Raw genomic sequence first — 19,443 nt, 5'->3', positions numbered from 1 at the left:
TAACGTCGATTCATTGATGTGCATAAATTGATGGAATTTCAATTACCGTTGATTATTACCGGTATCGATAATCCCCGCATCCTCATCACACACGCCTAGGTATAAAATCTAGAGCTAAGTTTGATATTGTCTCTAGTGTTTAGAGAGTATTGATCTTCACTACCTTCCGCCTCTTCGTCCAACTCATCTACTTCCCTAGGTTCCCTCTCCTTCGTTCCTCTTATCCTCTCGCCGTACTTTATCTCACTCTCCACGTTTCCGACCCCCGTCTCTCTCGCGACCTAATGTACCTACATGTATAACGTTAATACATACATACGTATACTTGTACATACATATTACACACTCTACAATTTTACAAAACAATATTTTTTCGTCCACATCTGCAATTCTTCAAGGGCCAGCTGTATGCCGTGATTTTTACAGAGTCTTGCAGAATTTTAAGTAGGAATTCGAAGAACGATCGACCGCGCGTTAAAATCTCCCTTCTCGTTCGTACGAGGTAAATCATTGTATTACGTCTGGAATTTTATTTTTCTGTATCGTAACATGTTATTACGTTTTCGACAGCGGAACTGGATCTCAGGAGTTGCGTTACGTTACGAGCAGCGCAACCCTCCGTAGATAGAGAAAAGGAAACAAAAATATTTAATTCTCTCTATTATCTCGACGGCGCGAGTTGCACGCGATGCAGACCACGAGGCGCCAGAAAGACGAAATACTACCACTACGACTCATTGATTTTCCATGGTTGTAAGCGCAGTGACCGCCTCTTTCTCTCCATCCTTCATTCCTCTAGCACTTTCTCGCTCCCTCCTACTTTACCCTCACCTCATCTACTCTTTTCTATCTAGGGGGTGAATGAAGCAATTCATGAATGCAACTGCAGCAGCTCCCCGTACACGCACTGCGATTGCCACCACCACCAGCCCTCGTCGTCGACAAGGAGTGAGTCATTTATCGGCCGAGCAACGGTGGACGGACGTCTGAGAAAATACAAGTTGACCCCTGAGGGACCATTAGGGTTTCGAGGGTGCAGGGTGCCAAAATATTGTTCACCGTCCGTAAGCTCCCATAAGACAATATTAGGTACCCTCCTCCTTCCAACTAGGTGGACGATATCCGGGCTGGCAGCGGAAATTCGTCGGAGATGCTGGATGGATTCTACGGTAAATCTCGCGCTTATCAACTTTGTTCTTAATTGTGTTTACAGAGATATAAAAAAAATGGGATCGAAGAGATTCAAATCCGTTCGCAACACCATTGGGATCCGGTGTGCGCATATCGCACAACGAATTGCAGACCATGTCTGAAAACTTTATTAGAAAGAAGAAATCTTAGCGGCACCAGGTTCAGGGAAGATTACATAACGTAGACAGATATTGATTCCCGGATTTAACATAAGTATAGCTAAGCTCTACGAAATGGTTGCGTTTCGTTGCGTCATAAAAGTTCAATGATCCATTAGATAAAGTGCGTGGCTGTCGGGCCCGGGTAAATGTCTGCGGTATATTATATCCGAAACCAGAAACTAATTCACCTATACCCTCGTTACGTATACGACGCGTACAAATAATAATTATACTAATACTAATTTCACAATGTCTTTATCCCAACGTTGAAAATTAACTATCGTACCTTCGGCTGATTCATGAGGGCGACCATATTGTAGCAAGAACTAATTCTAATTCTCCTTCTCCCGGATCGAATATTCATTCGGATAGCTTCAATTAAAATCTAAAGGATATCAGACGATGCGTTGCGCATATGCCGAATGGTGGGATAAGATCATCGGATCATACGATGTGGATTCGTATTTTTTAATGCGTGAAAATAGAATGAAAGGGGGGGTGGGGTAGGCGGGCTAGCTTATAACTTTGGGATATAGTTCAGCCGTAATTCATTCGGTTTCCAAGAATCTCGTGTTCGATCTAACTATAACACGCTAACACGGAATTAATAGATGTCTTTCGCGAAAATGTTTGATAAACATTTGCCCAATGTTTTATAACACCAATTGCGCGTAACGGCCGTTTATATTAAACTATAGTTGAGAAGCTCTTCTGATTTAACTCAGACGAGCGTTCGCGTTACCGTTTCAACACTTCTCTTTCATCTCGCGAAATTATTGAAATTATCAAAGAAAGAAAAGAGAATTGTTACCCAGATTCAGAGGTTTGAAATTAAAATTTTCGTCAGTCTGTCGAAGGTCTGATGTGATTCAATAATTATCGAATTATCTTCATCAATTTATTTCACCAACTTATTTCCACGAAAACTCCCAATCAATTTACTTACAGATACTAATGGTGTGTGTATGTTGCAGGTCTGTCAAGCAGACGCAGATGGGACGCTCGCATCTGAAACTGCTGCAGTGTTTGCCTGCAATTAAACGTAACAAATATTTCGTAACGGCAGAAACGGTATAGATGGAGAAAAGCAAACTTAGCAAACAATACCCCGAAGCACTCGGCACTCGTGACTTCGAATGCGAAACTGCTGCTGCTGCTGCTGATATAAGTACCGGGGGTGAAATGAAAATGACTGCAGCTATTGTTTGGCTAAGTAACGACAGCATCGCTATTAAGTTTTCACCTTTTCACTCGGAATTATACAACACCTGGAACTTTGAAGGGCTGCAGAATTATGTGAAAACAGATTTACGTTTGTTTGCCTTATAAACATATCATCAACCCTCGTAATTGGCAGGTGATCTTTTTCCTATTCTATTTTATTCTCGTACATTGTTCTCATCGCGTACGTATTTATTATCTTTTATGTTACGAGTGTCCTTACATATTTGCCGATCGTTTTCACATTTTTATTAAAACTCAGAACTGAAACTTCAAAAATAAGAATGGCCATTTATTGTATTTTTTTTTTTCAGAGAATAGGACGTGCGCTCCAATGAGAAGGACTTAAAACTAAGGTGAGCATAAACATAAAATATCGAAAAAATGATCCCTCATTTCAGTTCCCCGAGTTGAAACCCACCCTCCCTCACCCTTTCAATTCATTTACTTTGAATTGAAAAAAAAAAAAAAAAACTACCCCAGGCTGATTTTCACCGCTGGATTATGAAGAAGCTGCCGATTGTTACCGATTTTCTTTTTCATTTTTCTTCCGTACACAGTTTATATTATGAAGCGGAAATTCGCGAGGATACCGGAAGTGAATATCCATGTACCTCGTGTTATGTTTGCATGCATAATGCATGTTTTATCTACGATAATATCACATATTCTTAACCAGTTTACAGATTCTCCATCAGAATTCTTTGCCCTTCTAAAAATTGCGTCTTCTAATAATTTTGTTGATACAAAATCTTCCTGTCTCATTTCATTTATAATAAAATTATTACCTTTCCGACACTTTTTAATAATCTTATAATAATCTTGGGGAACGTACAGTAAATTATTTTTTTTTAATGCCATTTCTACTACGCCAAAATCTCTATCATTTGGTAAAAACGAATGTCCTGATATTAAAAATTTGTGATCGATGACTTCTACATTATTTTCCAAAGTTTGCACAATTTTTAACCACATTAAAGCTACTTTAATGTTTCTATTTTGCCCGGTGCACATGTCACTGTATGCTATTATGTGTCTTTCATTTCTTAAACTTTTAATATGTTTTAAGATGCATGAAACAACTTCTTGAGCACCTCTGGATGCAATAGTTTCATCCCAAAGGTACATGTGAACATTATCGTTGTGAAAATTGTGTATACCAAAATTTAGAATATACATATTGCGTTTGTAATATGCTACTGAGGTAGTCAGCTTGGGATACGGCAAAGCTTTTTGCAAGTCGAACGAGAAAGCAAAATAATAATCCGAATTACGTGATACTTGCTCCTGATCTTGTTTTAGTGAATTTCTAGCTGATTCTGCTAGTTTTAAATGCACATCGTGTTCTTCGGTGAGTTTATTCTTTTCATCATCATTATTCGACGCTTTAATTTTGATGTTTAATAAGTCGCATTTCTGGCATGTATCTTTACGCGGTTGGTGGAAATGTAAATCAAAATCTTTTTTAAATATTTTCCTATAAGTCCACTCATTAACGGCTTTTATTCCATTTTCCTCGCAATAAAGCTCATATAAATTAAACATTTTCCTGAGAGTTAGATTAGGATGTAGATATTTTCTATTAGGATTATGAGATCTGGTATAATGGGATTCAAAATTAGGGAAACTTTTAATATGGTTTTGAACGTGCTTTTTCCCTTCGTCGGATAATTGTCTTGAAGATCCGACCATCCTCCCTCGTAAATCATTGCCCACATTTACAGAGTTTAGTACTCGTTTTAAGCGTCCTTCGCTTACTTTAAAAGTATCCAAAAAGAATTTTTTACAGACAGGAATTTTTCCGTTTCTAGAAGTTAACAAATATCTAAAACTATAATTTCTTGGAGAACCTTTTCCGTTTGTTGGACGTCTTCGTTCCACAATTTTGCGCTCAACAGCTTCGTGAAGTAGTACATTTTGTTTATTAAAATCTGCCAAACCCCAAAACTTCTCAAAAATATTCTTTCTTTCTTCTACATTGAAATTTTTTGTGCAAGCGTTCCGACAACCACAATCTTTGTTTTCGAAAATTTTTTCGGGAACAATATTTCCGGTTTGAGTGCAATATCTTTTTCCTGAATTCCGTTTAATCTTCCGCACTTTTTGGATGTATGATGCATCAGTCTTTTCTCCATTATTATTCGGATCTTCATCCTCTGAAGACGAATATTGTTGTATAATTCTGTTTCTTTTTCGATTTAGGTTTAGGTTATTAGTTACTATTTCTTCTTCACTATCTGAACTAAATAGTCTTGTTCTGTTTTTCCCCATGGGTGAAATAATTTCTAAAATTTAATATTAAATTTTAAGTTTTATATTAATTAAACCTACAGATTCTTCAACTAACGCAATTGTCCAAAAAATGGGGTTAACTTGTAAATATTAATTAATTGAAATTACCATCATCACTGCTTTCCGACATTATCAATAGCAAATATCTTGATGTAAGTAGAAATGGAGTTAGGCCACTTTCAAACTACACGGTTCAGTTAGTGAAGTGATTATGAAAACTTATGTGTAAAAAATATAGCGAATTTGTTCGGAACATGAGCACCCTGAAATGCTTCGCTGATATATGACATGAAATTGTTCATGTAACCATGGTGACCGGCAAAAAATTGAAAAACGGAGTTAGGCCACTTTCAAAATAAACGGCTCATATTAAAGTCTGGTCTTGTCCGTTAGTTTAGCTTTAGCTATACACGATATTGCGGCTGACTCTGTGAGCTGCTGGCGCGATAATAACAGGAATTAAAGTTCTAGTACCTACTAGACTGGCTAGGACTGGGCGATATCGACATTTCACATAATTCGAATGTGTTCTCAAGTCATGCGCGTGTACGTATACGATTCCGGACACGTGTGAGCTGAAATGAATCGTATATCCTACTGGGAAACGGAGGTATTTCGTGACAGAGGTGCATTAGGGGTAGGTAGCTGCTACTATTTGTATAACGCTTGTGTATTTCTTTGCACCAGCTAAAAATACCCCAGACAGACTCGTGTGTAATACCCACCTACCCAACGACTGCTAACCACCTCCTCCTACCTGGCATTAGATTTTGCTATTCTTGACATTTTTGGACGGCAATATTATTCGCACATGCCCTATCTTTACGTGCCGCGAAAAACGAGACGCGCAATTATCGCAAATACCAAAGGACCGGTCGTTTTTCGGCTGGCGAAAATTTTATCCAAGACCCGTTCATTTTCCCTTCTATTTCCACGCGCGTTTTTACTTTTACTATCAGCCGTGGGGGATGATAATGACGCCGGTACGTTAGGGAAAAAAGCTCGCGTAGCCGACCGCAGCGACGAGCGCAGGGGCGTTTGAACGTCGAAGGGGGATGTTTCGGGCGTGCATTTTTCTTGGAAACACATAAAAGCACCGCTGCATAATAATTGCCCGTACAATAGCTCCTGCGTTCCTTTCAACTCTCACAGACCATCCCGCGCGTATACGTTGGCTACCTACAATAACGTTCTTGATTTCGCCCATATAATCAGACATCGGGTAACACTGCGCGCGTATACATACATATACCTTGTTCGTACGCTTTCTTTATTCCTGCAATTTTCACGATCCTTCGTGACTTTTTATGCCGCCAAAAGCAAACGATTTCTTCGTTTTCTTCTCGAAACGGTTTTTATTCTCCTATTTTATTATTCTCCTCATTTTCTTACCGACGATTTCTCGTTCTTATTGATGAAAAAAAAAAAAAAAATTAAAGAAACATAGGTATTCGATAATTTAATCAGTGAATAAAATATCTGACCGAATTATTCCCCGATATTAATTTCTGTGCACAGGTTCAATATCTGGACAATTAGTTGGAATCCGAAAGGCACGCTCTCTACAGTCCCTAATAAATTCCCGTGTTATAGCTGGTGTCTATATGCGCGTAGTGGCGGCTGGCTGGTTCGCGTTCAAAATTTAATCTACTTCAATAAATTAATCTTGGTATAATTAATTGTGGCTAGATATTGGAATAGTTTCCTTTCATCCGTTGGATATCCCTCTTAAGCCGGGTTTGTATAGCTATAGATACTCGTGAGGAATCTGCACCGCGGTCTGCTAGATCTCGAATACTCCTAATACGAACGCGCCTTCTCCTCGGTATACCAGCTATACCGGGGATAATATAAGAGATAACGAAACCAACCAGCCAGCTACTCCCTAAAATCTAAAACCAACTACCATACACCCCCGCGAACTGATATAACTTTTATACATGTGTATATATATTTTCCCACAAGTCATTTCAGACCAGACATCCATCCAGATAGAATTTTCGTAATAATTTTTATTCGATCGGTCCGGGACCGGAAGTGGAGTTTAATCGGACTCGAGATATCACGTGATAGATACATCTCGAGAAGTAAAGACGTTCGGAATTAAAATACTTGAGCGCGTAATAAAAGGCAGATATGCGGAGAATATAGGAATGAAAATTATTCGAAAATTATACGAGGTGGTCGTTTAGATATATAGGTGTGCACAATGGAGCGCAGCATCTGCAGTCTGTCCAGATCTGTCCGGTGCACGTATAATTATTTGATCTTATTTTTATTTCAACGTTCGTAGCGAGCGACGGTGCGAAGAGAAACGGCGTCTGCTGTAGGATGTATCAATTGATCTATCTTTCGCTTCGGAATATGAGGGAAAGCGTACTCTATGCATGCGTGAAACCACCTGGCGCCCACACGAAGTTTACCCGAAGCCCAGGTGCAGAAAAACCAACTTCAGTGCCGATCGTTCCAGAGGTAGTACGGCACGCTTACCTCCTGCGCGACGCACACAACCCCGCTTAAGCATTCCCCATTTATACCATTCCTCGACGGACGACGATTACTTTCGGGTTACATTATAAAATTATCCTGTGGTCTTCTACTTTCTTTTTCTTCTTCTTCTTCTTCTTCTTCTTTTTCTTTTTCTTTCCCCTCTCTCTGATGCGTTTCACATTTTTTACTTTTAAATCTGTCGTTGTTTGAAAAATGAGAATTTGAAGTTCTTCTAAATTTGTCTACTTCAAGTACGACTTCGAGGCCGCCTAAGCGGTCCGAGATCCTCGTTTTTTATCGGAGCCTGCAGTGTACCGCGTACTCGTGCTCTGAAAACCTTCATCTCTTTCCAATCGAAAGATCGTCGTCGTTACACGACGACTGACCATATCCAATCTTACATTTCTCTCCTCGTTCTCTCGTCATCTGCATAGCTCCCCGAACAAGGGGTGGGGGTTCACGTGCACCTGATGACTGTAACGAGATCTGCAACAGCCTGCCAAAAATTTTGCGATCGGCGCACATGCCGGTGCAACTGCTGTTCCAAAATGTGTTGTACTCGCGGCCGCAGGTGGTGTTCCGTCCTCGCTCTCATTCCTCCCCTGCGTGGTAAAAAATTTTTCCTCGACACGCGATGATTTCCCACCTCCGTTGAGAAAATCGAACCCGCGCCTCGTCGATCGAGGAATCATTTTTCCCTCTGATCTCACGGCTCGCCGTGAGATTCGAAATCGTTCGTTCCCTCTCGTTGTGAGACGGTGGGCATCGATTGCTCGAGTCTCCTCCGCGGTCGAGGCGTTGTGCAGGCGTCGTCGTCGGGGACATCGTCGCGATCGTAGCCGTCGAAGTCGCAGTCGGTAGTCGTGGTTGTAATCGCGGTCTCGTCGTCGTCGGCGCGACGTTGGATGCGCGCACGTATCTTCTGTGCCACCCACATTTTTTCAAACGTTGAAAATTCGACGCAAACTTCGACGGAGTCCGTGATACGGACGGACGCACGCATACGCGCCCAACGCCGCGAGCACACCGTGCCGCCGTTTCTACACGTACGTCGACGGTTTACACACCTCTGGAAAGCTTCGGGGGGCTGCACACGCGCGCGAGGAAAATCTTCACGCACGTACGGACCGACACACGGAGGGAGAATTTTCTACCGTGGGTATACGTGCATGCCCGTTATACCCGCGTACAAAATGGCACACATACAGGGATGGAAAAGCCGCGCACACGTACCATAAATACGCAGGTACACGTAACATGCGCACCACAGAGCCGAGAGGCACAGGGATACACACAAATAACGACGACGACGACTTTGGCTGGCGAACCTGCGAGTTCTGAGTCGACAGCCAGCCAGTCTCCGATGAGCTCCCTAACAAACAGCCCATGCAAGTTACGGGCTGGTTACCGCCGCTCCGGGATCAGGAACACCCCTTTGCCTTTCGACTTAAATACCAAAAAACAGAAAGAAACAAACGAAAAAAAGAAAAAAACCAACAACAACAACAACAAGAACAACAAGAACGCAAACATTTAAAATTAAAACCGAAATAGATAAATCGATATACATAAATAAGTTTAATAAATAATTCATTTTTTAAATCCGCATTACACGAACTTATAAATTTTATTCGGTACATGTACACGCATACATGTATTTCATTAATTCGACACATACCTACATGTGTGCGTTATTGTTACACATGTGATATACGTACGACATAAATCACGATCATCGCGACGATCCGTTTCACCTTCGATCATATGTATCACACACGATATGCATAAATTTGTCGCGTACATATACCTAGCAAAAATCGCGTGCGACGATATAAAATATAATTAAATAAATTCGAACGCGTGTACACGTCATCTTCCGTACGTATTACGAACGGTGCTGTTGTCGTATAAAAAACAAAAAAAAAATCAAAAAACAAAAAAAATGTAACAACAATTCTTTGGGATCACGAAACTATCGGATCTGCCGGCTGTAACGCTGCACAGGAGGATCAGACTGCATATTCGCTAATCGCTAACAACCATATCGCACCCGTATATATCGAGAACGCACTTTACCTGGACCATAAAACGTTCCTTCGCTTCGTCCTTTTGATTTTCGATCATCTTTCCTACCCCCACCCTCCGCACATGGTTTTTCGGCTATTTATCGGGCGGGATATCGTCGATGATTAAACACAGACGGTTATGATTCGGCGCCGGGAGGGAGAGAGAAAAAAAGTAAAAGGGGGTGGAGAGTGAGGATCCACACGGGGTGTACGATCATTTCAAGTTTTACTACCGCGGATGAAGGACCATTACGTCACATTATTATTATTATTAAATCTACGAGGTCGATAGTAGTAATAATAATAATAATCACACAAAACCGCGACAACAACAACAACAAGAATAATAATAATAACGATAAAGATTAATTAGAAATTAATATCCATCGAATTTTTTTTACAACAAAACGAGGAATCAACTGACACTGCGGTATACTACTGCTACTACTACTGCTACTACGACAATACGATGGAATACTTGGTGGAATTTTATTCGGTATACAATGAAAATAATCACCTCCATCGTGAAATTAACAGACGAATTAATAATTACTGTCGTCATTACGATCATTAATATTATCATTTGTCACAACCACCGGTAACTCTACATGAACTACAAACACTGTTGATACTACCACTATCACTTCCACCGCGACCATTGTTATTATTATTATTATTATTTATAATATTAATATCATACTGAATCAGTATTGAGTAATGAGAGAGAATAATTTGTTTTCAATAGATTAAAAATAATTGAAAATAAAAAGTTACAAAGGTGAGAAGCAGTCTGAAAAAATTCGAAAGGAGAGGGCAACCATTGGTGATAACGATTCAGTATTTAATGAGAATAAATAAATGAATACAAAAAAAGCAAAGGATTAAACAAATCAATTATTTAAAGAAAGAAAGAGAAAAGGAGAGAAGTTAACGTAATTGAAATATAAATGAAAATTTGGAGAAAACGTAATTTTGATTAGTAATTTATTAAATTAACACTTATACTATATCAAAAGTTCGGCTATTTCGACCGAAACGTCTCTGTACGAAACGGAAGAATATACCAAATATCTGTTGTGTACGGTGTGAGAGTGATATTAATTAAATTGATAAAAAAGAAGAGGAAATAAATTATTACAATTAGTGGGGGATTTCGATAACATCGAGGATAAGAAGAGAAGGAGAAAGTGAAAAATTTAATGAGGCGGTAGCACTCGAGTAACTGGGAAAAAAGGAAAATTGGATGAGAACGAAATAAGATAGTGAATAAGCGAACGAATAAAAAATTGGAAAACACTATTTGGGCGAGATAAAAATAAAATTGACAACGTGGGAAATTTGGCGAAGATCATTTTAATCTCGAGGGTTATTACCGAGAATTAATAAAACGTAGTCTCATATCTGAAGTTTCTAAAGCGTCGAGTGATCCCGTGTTATCAGATGATATAAATCATAAACGAAAAAAAGAAAGGAGACAAGTAATAAAAAAAATTTCTAAGGGAGAATTTAAGGGCTCATATAATATTAATAACGCTATTACCGCGAAGTGCTGCAAGTAGTAAAGTCGAGAAAGTTATTTGCCCGGAGTAGATGGTAACTGAAAAAAAAAAATGTTCTAAATATTTCAAGTAGTCAAGTGTCGGATTGTGTGTAAAAATAAAAGTTTTTTTTTGGTGTGTCGTTCAGACGTTTATAGACCCTTGGACGGTTTCAATCAAGGTTACACAACACAACGGTGTGTCGCGATACGTTCACGTTCACCGCCAAACGAACGGGGACCGCAGTTTCGAATCGCTCCGGAATACTTTGACGGTAGCGATCGAGCGATCGTCTTTAAATATTCGGGGTAAAACTAGGTGGGGTAACCGAACGAAAAATCCTGCGAAATATCGTCGCGGGGTGCCCGGAGTCAGCGTCAGCGTCGAACGGTGAGGGCGACAAGGGAGCTGGAGCGGAAGAGTGACCGGCGTTACTGGTTGTGTGATTGTGATGCAGCAGCAGCGGTGGTCGCCGTCGGTATTGGGAATAGACGAGACAGGTGGTGTTGACGGAAGACGCTGACCTGAGGAGCAGCCCACGCTGGCCGAGCCCCAGGCCATGAACGGGCCCCATGCTCGGGCCCGATCCCGTCGCCTGGACCTCAAACGTGGCTCCTGTTACCGATGTCGCCGTCGCTACGACAACCACGGAGATCGCGAGAAGCGGCGCCAGAGATCGCCGCTCAGCTACGGCGTTTCGGCCGGCAATATTCGATCCACGGTGCACCCGTGCAACCTCGGGAACAACGGGAACGAGGAAACGCTCGCCGCCGTTCCGGAGGCTCCCTCGCCCTGGCCCAGAGGGGAGAGGGAGTCTAACGATAACTCGAATAAATTATACCGGGGTGCCGGATTAGCGTTAGGATTAGTCGGGAGAGAATGTGCAAGTGGTAGGGAGTGGCGGTACGATAATCGGGATCAAGTGAACGTACAGAGACATCGAGCGCTTCGCGACAAAAAAACAACCAGCAGGACGACGACGTTCGTCGACTCGATCGCCAAAAGAAGACGACATCCGTCGCTCGCTGTATTCTTCGCCGTCGCCGTTGCAGCGGTTTCCATACTCGCCACGCATCCAGGTAAATCTAACGACTGTAAAGTATCCACGAGTCATTTTTTTTTTTTTTGTAATTCTCCTCGCCTTCGTTCCCTTCTCGGGGGAGGCACGTCCGTTGAAAGTTAGAGAGCGCTCTCGAGGAGAAATATTGTTGAACAAGGTCATCGCGATCTTCGTTTATATCCGCCTGTGAAATCTCTGTGCGATATCTTCCGTCGTCGTTTTCCTCGTGACTCGGCGAACGCGAATTCGCTCCTAACCCCCCACCCCCCCACCCGATCCATAAAGAATGAGGAATCCATCGATCAATTCCGACTCGCCGTGAATTTAATTAACCGCAAAACCGAACGATACTTGGCGGCCAGGTTACTGTAAATCTTTCAACACAGGAATAGTACCTGACGTTCGCGTTAAACGTGCAGCGATCCGACGTCCGCAGATCCGGCTAATCGTTCCCTCGCTAAACGCGTTACGCAATTCGAACATCGAACTCCGAACCAAACGTCCTTCATCTCTTGTATTCTCCAACGTTGAGATTTCGCCCGTGCGAGAAGACGCGCAACGACCGTGCTTCTCGATTCCCTAAGATATTAGCCCCGAAGGGCCTGTCTACGGGGGATGACAGTCGCCGAGGGGGGGGAGGGGGGGGGGAATAAAGGACGTTACGGGGGCAACAAGGGAAACATGGGAATGAAGAAAAGGAAGGGCGGCATGGGGCTTTGGAACGGCATGTGCGCCGCTGCTAGCTGCGCCCGGCTCTGTTTCACCCCGGTGAATGCGGACCGAACGATGTTCCTACCATCGTTCGTCGCACGACGAGCGGCAACGCGAGCGAACCTTTGGAACACGCGCCGGTTTACACGTAGCTCGCATAGGCACCGGCCTCACGCTGTCGTTGCCTCACGGGGCCAAACGGCGTCGGGGAATCGGGGAACGGTACCTGGAAAATAAATAAACACCTTGTTCGATTCCCACGGTACTGCGACCCCAACTACCGTAATCCTGGATTCCGGGATATCCCTCCGATAATCCATCTCACCGACCTACCGGGGTCGGTATATCCCTGCGCACGATATTTCGATCCCGAAACGACGACGACGACGCTCTCCACCGAATCGTCGCGATCGTTTTCCAAAGGGCCGGCGAAAACACCCCCGTAGTCTCCGAGTTCGAATCCCGCGATCACCGAAAAAAATTCCGAAGTGGTGAGAAGAAAACGGAGCGGGTTCCGACCCCGGTGGGGGTGGGGGGGGGGGCACTTGTGCCGATCGTCGTGCGTGCGTACGAAACGGAGCGTCGAATCGCCGAGGAATAGAAGGGCGTACGATTACAGGTACGATAGGAATCGCGTTGTGTAGAGGCGGTAGGTAGGGTGACAGCTGCTGTCACGGGCAGTGGCTTCGTATTGCCTATGTGCCAAGCCATACAACCATCCCGAAGAGCGCCGGCTGGCCATGTGCTCGCCGCTTCATTCGACTCGCTTTGCTATCTATCTTGGAACGTTTAAACGAACCAGGGAACCTCCACGTCGGAGTACGGGAGAGCGAAACGTCTTTTAGCCGTTCTGCGGTTCCCGGTGAATATTTTTTTTTTCTTTTCTTTTTGCCACGCGAACCGCACGTTGCTTCGTTCGTCTCGCGTGACACTTGATTTTTTTTTCTTTTCCATCTTCTTCTTCTCGTCAACGCCGTAGGTGGTTCGAACGGTCGGACGCGCGATGAATAGACGATAAAAATTCAGCTATCGGAACTGAGGTGGCGAACAAACGGGCGGATTCTATCATTATTTCTAACAGACAAACGTCTAATTCCACGGATGACGCACATCACCGAGTATTTCATATCCGCCCGTCTGACGTTTCTCTCTTAAATTTACTTCGCGCATGAATATTTAAACCGTAGTCATTGTTTGACGTTCAAAGAGAACCGAGCGAACGAAACACACCTACTGATCTAGTGATGCCAATAGTCGCCGGAATAGATAATTCCTCGTAGATACCGATGGCGGATAGATGTGAATTGTTGGCGTTGATACGCGAGCCTCCAATCGATACGTCTCGAACGATCGTCGTTTCACGTCTATCAGACGAATATCATGTACCTCGACTGTTGGAACCAACGATTTACGATCCTCTGCTCTACTTTATACCCTTCGGCTTTATTAGTTCGCCGAAATACCAGCGACGCACGAATTTCTTCGGCGATCTTTCAACGCGATTGATTGTTATCCGTCTCGAGCAGCCGCAAGTGAAAGCTAGAAACTCACCCCCACCCCCTCCCCCCGTACGCGTAGGGCGTTGACTTTTAACTCTACGAGCTTTTTGTCTCTTCACCCCATCCGAAGTAAATTTACATAGCCCGATCTACTTACGTCGGTCGACTGCGTGGCTCGAATTTGTAGCTAATCGCAAGAAAGAAATTGACGCGATTGGCGAAGTGACGTGAATTCATGTAGACGTTGTTTCGCGTGCATTCGAAGGAGGGTGAAGAGGCCAGGGATACCTGAGGGTGTAAGTAGGAGCATACGTAGGTCTGGACGGGCGGAGGGGCGTCGTAATAAGAAAGATGGAAAAGAGGAAAAGAGGGAAAGAGGGAAAGAGGAGCGGCCGGATCGGGGAGCGGGCGGAGGGTCGGAGGTTCATCGATCGGCCCCAATCACCCTCGACCCCCCCACCAACGCCAACAGGGTCTCGACGAACCCCTGAAGGCCGTACGCCGGCCCGTTCCTCTCCGTTCCACGTACTTCCACCCCCTCGCGTACGTTAGTTACTTACATCTGATCTTTTCTCCGCTCACGATCTAAACTCGCTTCCCCCCCCCCCCCCCCCGCATCCTAGAAACGGGGATCAATCGTCACGCGCCTCCTGGGATTCATCCCTCGTTTCGCGTAAAGGTGGGACCCAAAATTCAGTTAAAGAAAAGGTTGTAAGTCAGGTCAGGATTGGTTAGAGTCCAACGGTTTCTATAATTAACGTTTAACGCCGTAAGTCAGTAAGACTCGAGACATCCGCTCTGTCACCGTCGGTTCGTCCGATTCCGATTTCTCGCGTAAATTATTTTCCGTTTTTTTGGTTCCGTTCCATCGCGGATTCGCTCGACTCGACCTCGGTACGTACCCGTTCCGCGGACTCCGGTGGTAAATTATTGCCCGTACCAAGTTTCTTTGGAAGCGGCACTCGTGTGCAACTCGAGGAACGAGGGCGTAAAAATATTACGATATACATATTATATAGGCGAAGGAAATACGAGCCCCGGGTTTCCGTATCTCCCAATTACTCGGTCGATACTCGATAGCCGATCCTTCGTATAAAATATCTTCGATGTACAACGTTTATACGGGCAAAAACGGCGGCGGCGGCGGCGGCGGAAAAAAAGTTCGGTTTCAACCCGGCGAAGCCAGACGCGTCCTTTTCCATTTCCCCAATTTTAATTTTCCACCCTATCGCCCGTAAACGGATCGCCTTTAAATTTGTCCGACTTGGAACTCGGCTACCGTGCACCCCGTCACCCGCTCCACGGTGCTACGAGACGGACGACCGTTGCGATTTTTATTTGCGACTTTTCGTTCTTTGTCGTCTACTTTCTCGGCACTCCGGGTGAACCGCGAATTATCCGGCGTCTCGCTCGCCGTTCCTAGTGGTTACGGATTTAAAGTGATTCTCACCTCAATCTGTCCTTCGAGATCAGACGCATCGAACGATCGTCGTGTCTACGTTTATTTTTAATTTCCCAACAGAAATAACGCCGCGAGACTTACTCTGCATCGGCACGAGCATCGTCAGCATTCGGCGGCAGCAGCAGCAGCAACGGCAACGGCAACGGCAGAGGCAGAGGCGGCAAAGTGTCGCGTGTCGTCTAGTGTGTGTCACGCGCCTCCCGATGCCGCGCGCCGGGACGTCGCGAACGCTATCGCGGTATTTCTTATTCTTTCCCCAACTCGATTCCCTCCGTAGTATAGAAGGCTATCGCACTTTCGCGCCATATTTTTGCCCGCCCGTCCCCGCGGCTGTCGAACCGTCGGGGATAAAAAAAAAAAATGAGAAAATCGAAGGGAGGGTAACCGCCGGAGTAGAGAGAGTAGAAAATAGAGAAGAGGAGAGGAATAGTCGCGGGTGCCAAGGGGAGGAACGTTAGACACCGAAATAGGCCGCAAGCGTTGTCGAGTATTTCTGTTTCGCGTCCGGCACTCGCCTCGGTCCAGCACCACCAGCTCACGGTCGACGGACCCGAGTGACGCGATTCGAGACGCTGGGGAGACCCACCAATCTCTTCATCTTCCCGTCTTTTTATCTCCTCATCTCTTTATCCGGCTACCACCGAACTTCGCGACTGCTCGAGTTCGCTTCTCTCCAGCGTCTCTCTAGACGCCGGCTCGCCACGTTGTCGCTCTTTCCTCCCTTCTTCCTCCCACCCCCATCCACGGGAAAGAGAAGAAGTTGATAAAAATTCCTCCCTTGTTCGAGCCAATCAATTTTCTATTTTTTTTTGCCTCCCGATACCAAGGATCCGAGGGAGTCGGAGCTCCGGGGGGGGATAATCGGAGGCGACATTCTACCCGAATTTTTCGATGCGTTAAGTTTCGCTGATTACACAAGCGAGGCGAGGGGGGGGTAAGGGTCCCCACCCCCCGCGATAAACCGTACGACGAAGCGATCACCGCGATGTTACATCGAAACCCAACGCTTTCCTCTTAGTTAGCCACGAGCAAGTTTTACCTTCGGTCTGGTTAGCTGCCTCGCGAACCCGAGGAAGCCTCGCGCCGAGAACCGATCGATTCTCGTGTTCCTCGTTTGACTAACTTTCCAGTTAATTAATACCTTGGTCGCGTGGGACAAGGAAACCTCTTCTTGGGGAAGACACAAGATTAGAATTGACGAATCAATCGTAAAATACATTCGTCGATCGCCCGTTCACCTCTGATAAAGCGCAACTAATTTCGATCTTATTTTTTTTCATTCTCTTTATGCCTCTAGCGCTTCGATTCAATTCATCCAAAATCGCATTCACAGATACGGGAGTACGAAGGGTCTGTAATAATCAGCGGCGAAGGCTAATTGATATTATCGAGGGCGAGGCTAATCGAGTTTGCTGAACTTTACGTGAAAACAAGGGGAGAAGCGGGAGAGGGGGATGAAAAAATCATATTTTTTCAGACCCTCGCCGCCTACGGTCGTCCGCCCAATTTTTCTCAACAAATTACGAAAGCCAGTCCGTCCGGCAATTTAATACTCTGTTGGTCAAGTTACGGTGGCGTCACGTTAGAATTGCAGTTGAGGATCGCGGTTCGCTAAGCAAGATGTTATTCCACGTAGGGTAGGTGTATATATATATATATATACTTATAAGCGAGATTTGTCGGATGAAATGGAGCAAAAAAGAAAGAACTGAAGAGAACATCTGTCTTCGAGTAACGAGGGAAGAGGTCAACGAGGATAAAAGGAGAACTGTGAACGTGGCGCTTGTACCTATTTCGATTTCCACACCGCGCTAGTTTCGAATAGTTCTTTTTCTATTCTCCTTTTATTTTATTTTATTTTTTTATTTTTTTTATTTGTTTTTGCCTTTTTCAACGTAATTAATTGTTAACTCTTAAACGCCCATGAGAATTCGTTTCATTTGGTCTACTAAAATTGGAATTGACGGTGTAATTGAGTAAAGGGTCGTTTAATTGATTAACCGTAGCTATACGGATGCCTCAGGGAACTCCGCAATTTGGAGAATGCAGAATATCCGATTAAACGTAGTTCGTTAACCCTGACTAGAGAGAAAACGGAGAAAAATAAAAATGGGGAATTGAAAATAGAAAAAAAATCAGAACCGTTTCATCGGCAATTGGAAGGAAAAAGAAAAAGAAAATAAACTGTCCGCGTATATCCAGCTTAATTCCCGGCAATGTTGGCGACGATATTCTTAGCATTTCAAGAGAACCGTGGCCAGGTGCACCGATCGGGATTACAATTTTCTTATACAGTAACTAGGTTCAAATCGGAAGGACTCGATTCGTAGGTAAAATTTGAGGATTTTTACGCGTCGAGGAAAAAGCGTCGATTCGCAAACCTCCGACTTTTTTAAGCTGGGTTGATCCGCGGTGAGGTTGCCCAATTTTGGCAAGAGATTTAAATTTAGATGTGAACGTCGGATATCTTCGCGGTGGATCACCAGCGTAAAGAAATGTGAAGCATAAGCGAAAGCAAAAGTAAATAAGAAATGCAGTAGAAAAAAAACGTACGAAAAGAAGAGGAGAAGAAGGAGAAAGAGGAGAGGCAGCAGACAGCCGGGCAGACGAGAAATGAAGCTGTCGTCTCCGAAGGAGGCGTCAAGAAAAATAAATTGAAAATAAAAGTTTCCTCGCCGGCTTCTCCCGATCTCTCGAATATAAGGAGAACATTTATAGCCAGCTGCAAATTCAGCCCGATTCAGAAATGCGGAGAATTTCTTTAGTCCTCCCTCCCTCCCTCCCCGCCACCTCGTATGACACGCTCTCGATCGTTGCAGAAAACTTAGCGTTCAAAAGCAGCGTCGTAAAACCCCCGAGGTTTGCGAATTAAATTTAACGAGGACCCTCGTAAACGTCATTTCGATAATTTCACTACACCGAAAACGCAAAAAGATACAAAAGCCCTCGCTACACAAATCGCCCGGGGGGGAGAAAAAAAGAAGAGAAGCTCGAGAAAATAAAAAAATCTCCTCGACGTCGATCACCCGGTTTCGGACGTTGGGCGAATCGGGATGCAGCCACCTCTTTCGATATAATATTTTCGAATGGCGCATACGTACGCCTCCGGTGGCACTGGATCATCGCCAAATTCGCGATTCACCGTCTCGATCCTATCGATGGAACGAAATCCGCCGTCGCCACTCCTCCTCAGGGTGTCCGTCAAAAGAACGATCCCACGAAAAATCGATCCCCTCGACTCCGAATCGCGGTTTACTCTTTTCACTCTTAATCGGCTTAAATCCGCCGGTATTCTCGAGGCGAGGTTCTTTATCTCATTTCACGTCCGTACGGGGTGACCACCCAAGAACGAAAATTTCACATCCTACGACCGCGAAGCGGTGATAATAATAATGGATACGATATACAGCCACAAGTCTCGTTGGCTCATCTCCAGAGATCCGCGAGGTATCCAACGGGGCTATCAAAACTCCACCCTTTTACACCTACGTGTACGTACGCCGAACTGATTTACGCTCTCATAATCACTAGACTTTATCGCATTTTAGCTGGATCATACACATGCTGTACGTACCTAACTATCATCCCACCCCACGCGAGGTGGAAAAAACGAGGATAATATTTATTCCCATTTGTTAGTCAACAGAGATATCAGTCCAAACAATTTCACGATTGTCGTAATTTTTTCATTTTCTACAATATGGTTAAACAAATAGGCGATTCGTTGTTCGGAGAACAGGTGAAAGTATCGG

At 44.2% G+C, this 19,443-nt stretch overlaps 1 protein-coding gene across 4 annotated transcripts in view; it reads left to right on the top strand.

Moving 5' to 3' along the window:
- The first annotated feature begins 8,686 nt into the window (after positions 1 to 8,686).
- Positions 8,687 to 19,443, top strand: part of LOC105689259 (protein kinase C-binding protein NELL1-like) — a 36,034-nt gene continuing 25,277 nt past the window's right edge. Inside the window, exon 1 of one of the 4 annotated variants that reach the window (XM_020854167.2) lies at positions 8,687 to 12,038. In XM_020854167.2, the coding sequence (XP_020709826.2) occupies positions 11,519 to 12,038 (520 nt within the window). In that variant the 5' untranslated portion in view covers positions 8,687 to 11,518. The remainder of the gene's footprint in view (positions 12,039 to 19,443) is intronic. The other 3 variants (XM_012406164.3, XM_048657781.1, XM_012406165.3) reach the window with 3 other exon arrangements.

Source organism: Athalia rosae, chromosome 7 (genome assembly GCF_917208135.1).
Source record: "Athalia rosae chromosome 7, iyAthRosa1.1, whole genome shotgun sequence".
Taxonomy (NCBI): domain Eukaryota; kingdom Metazoa; phylum Arthropoda; class Insecta; order Hymenoptera; family Athaliidae; genus Athalia; species Athalia rosae.
This window is presented reverse-complemented; position numbering and strand designations above follow the sequence as displayed.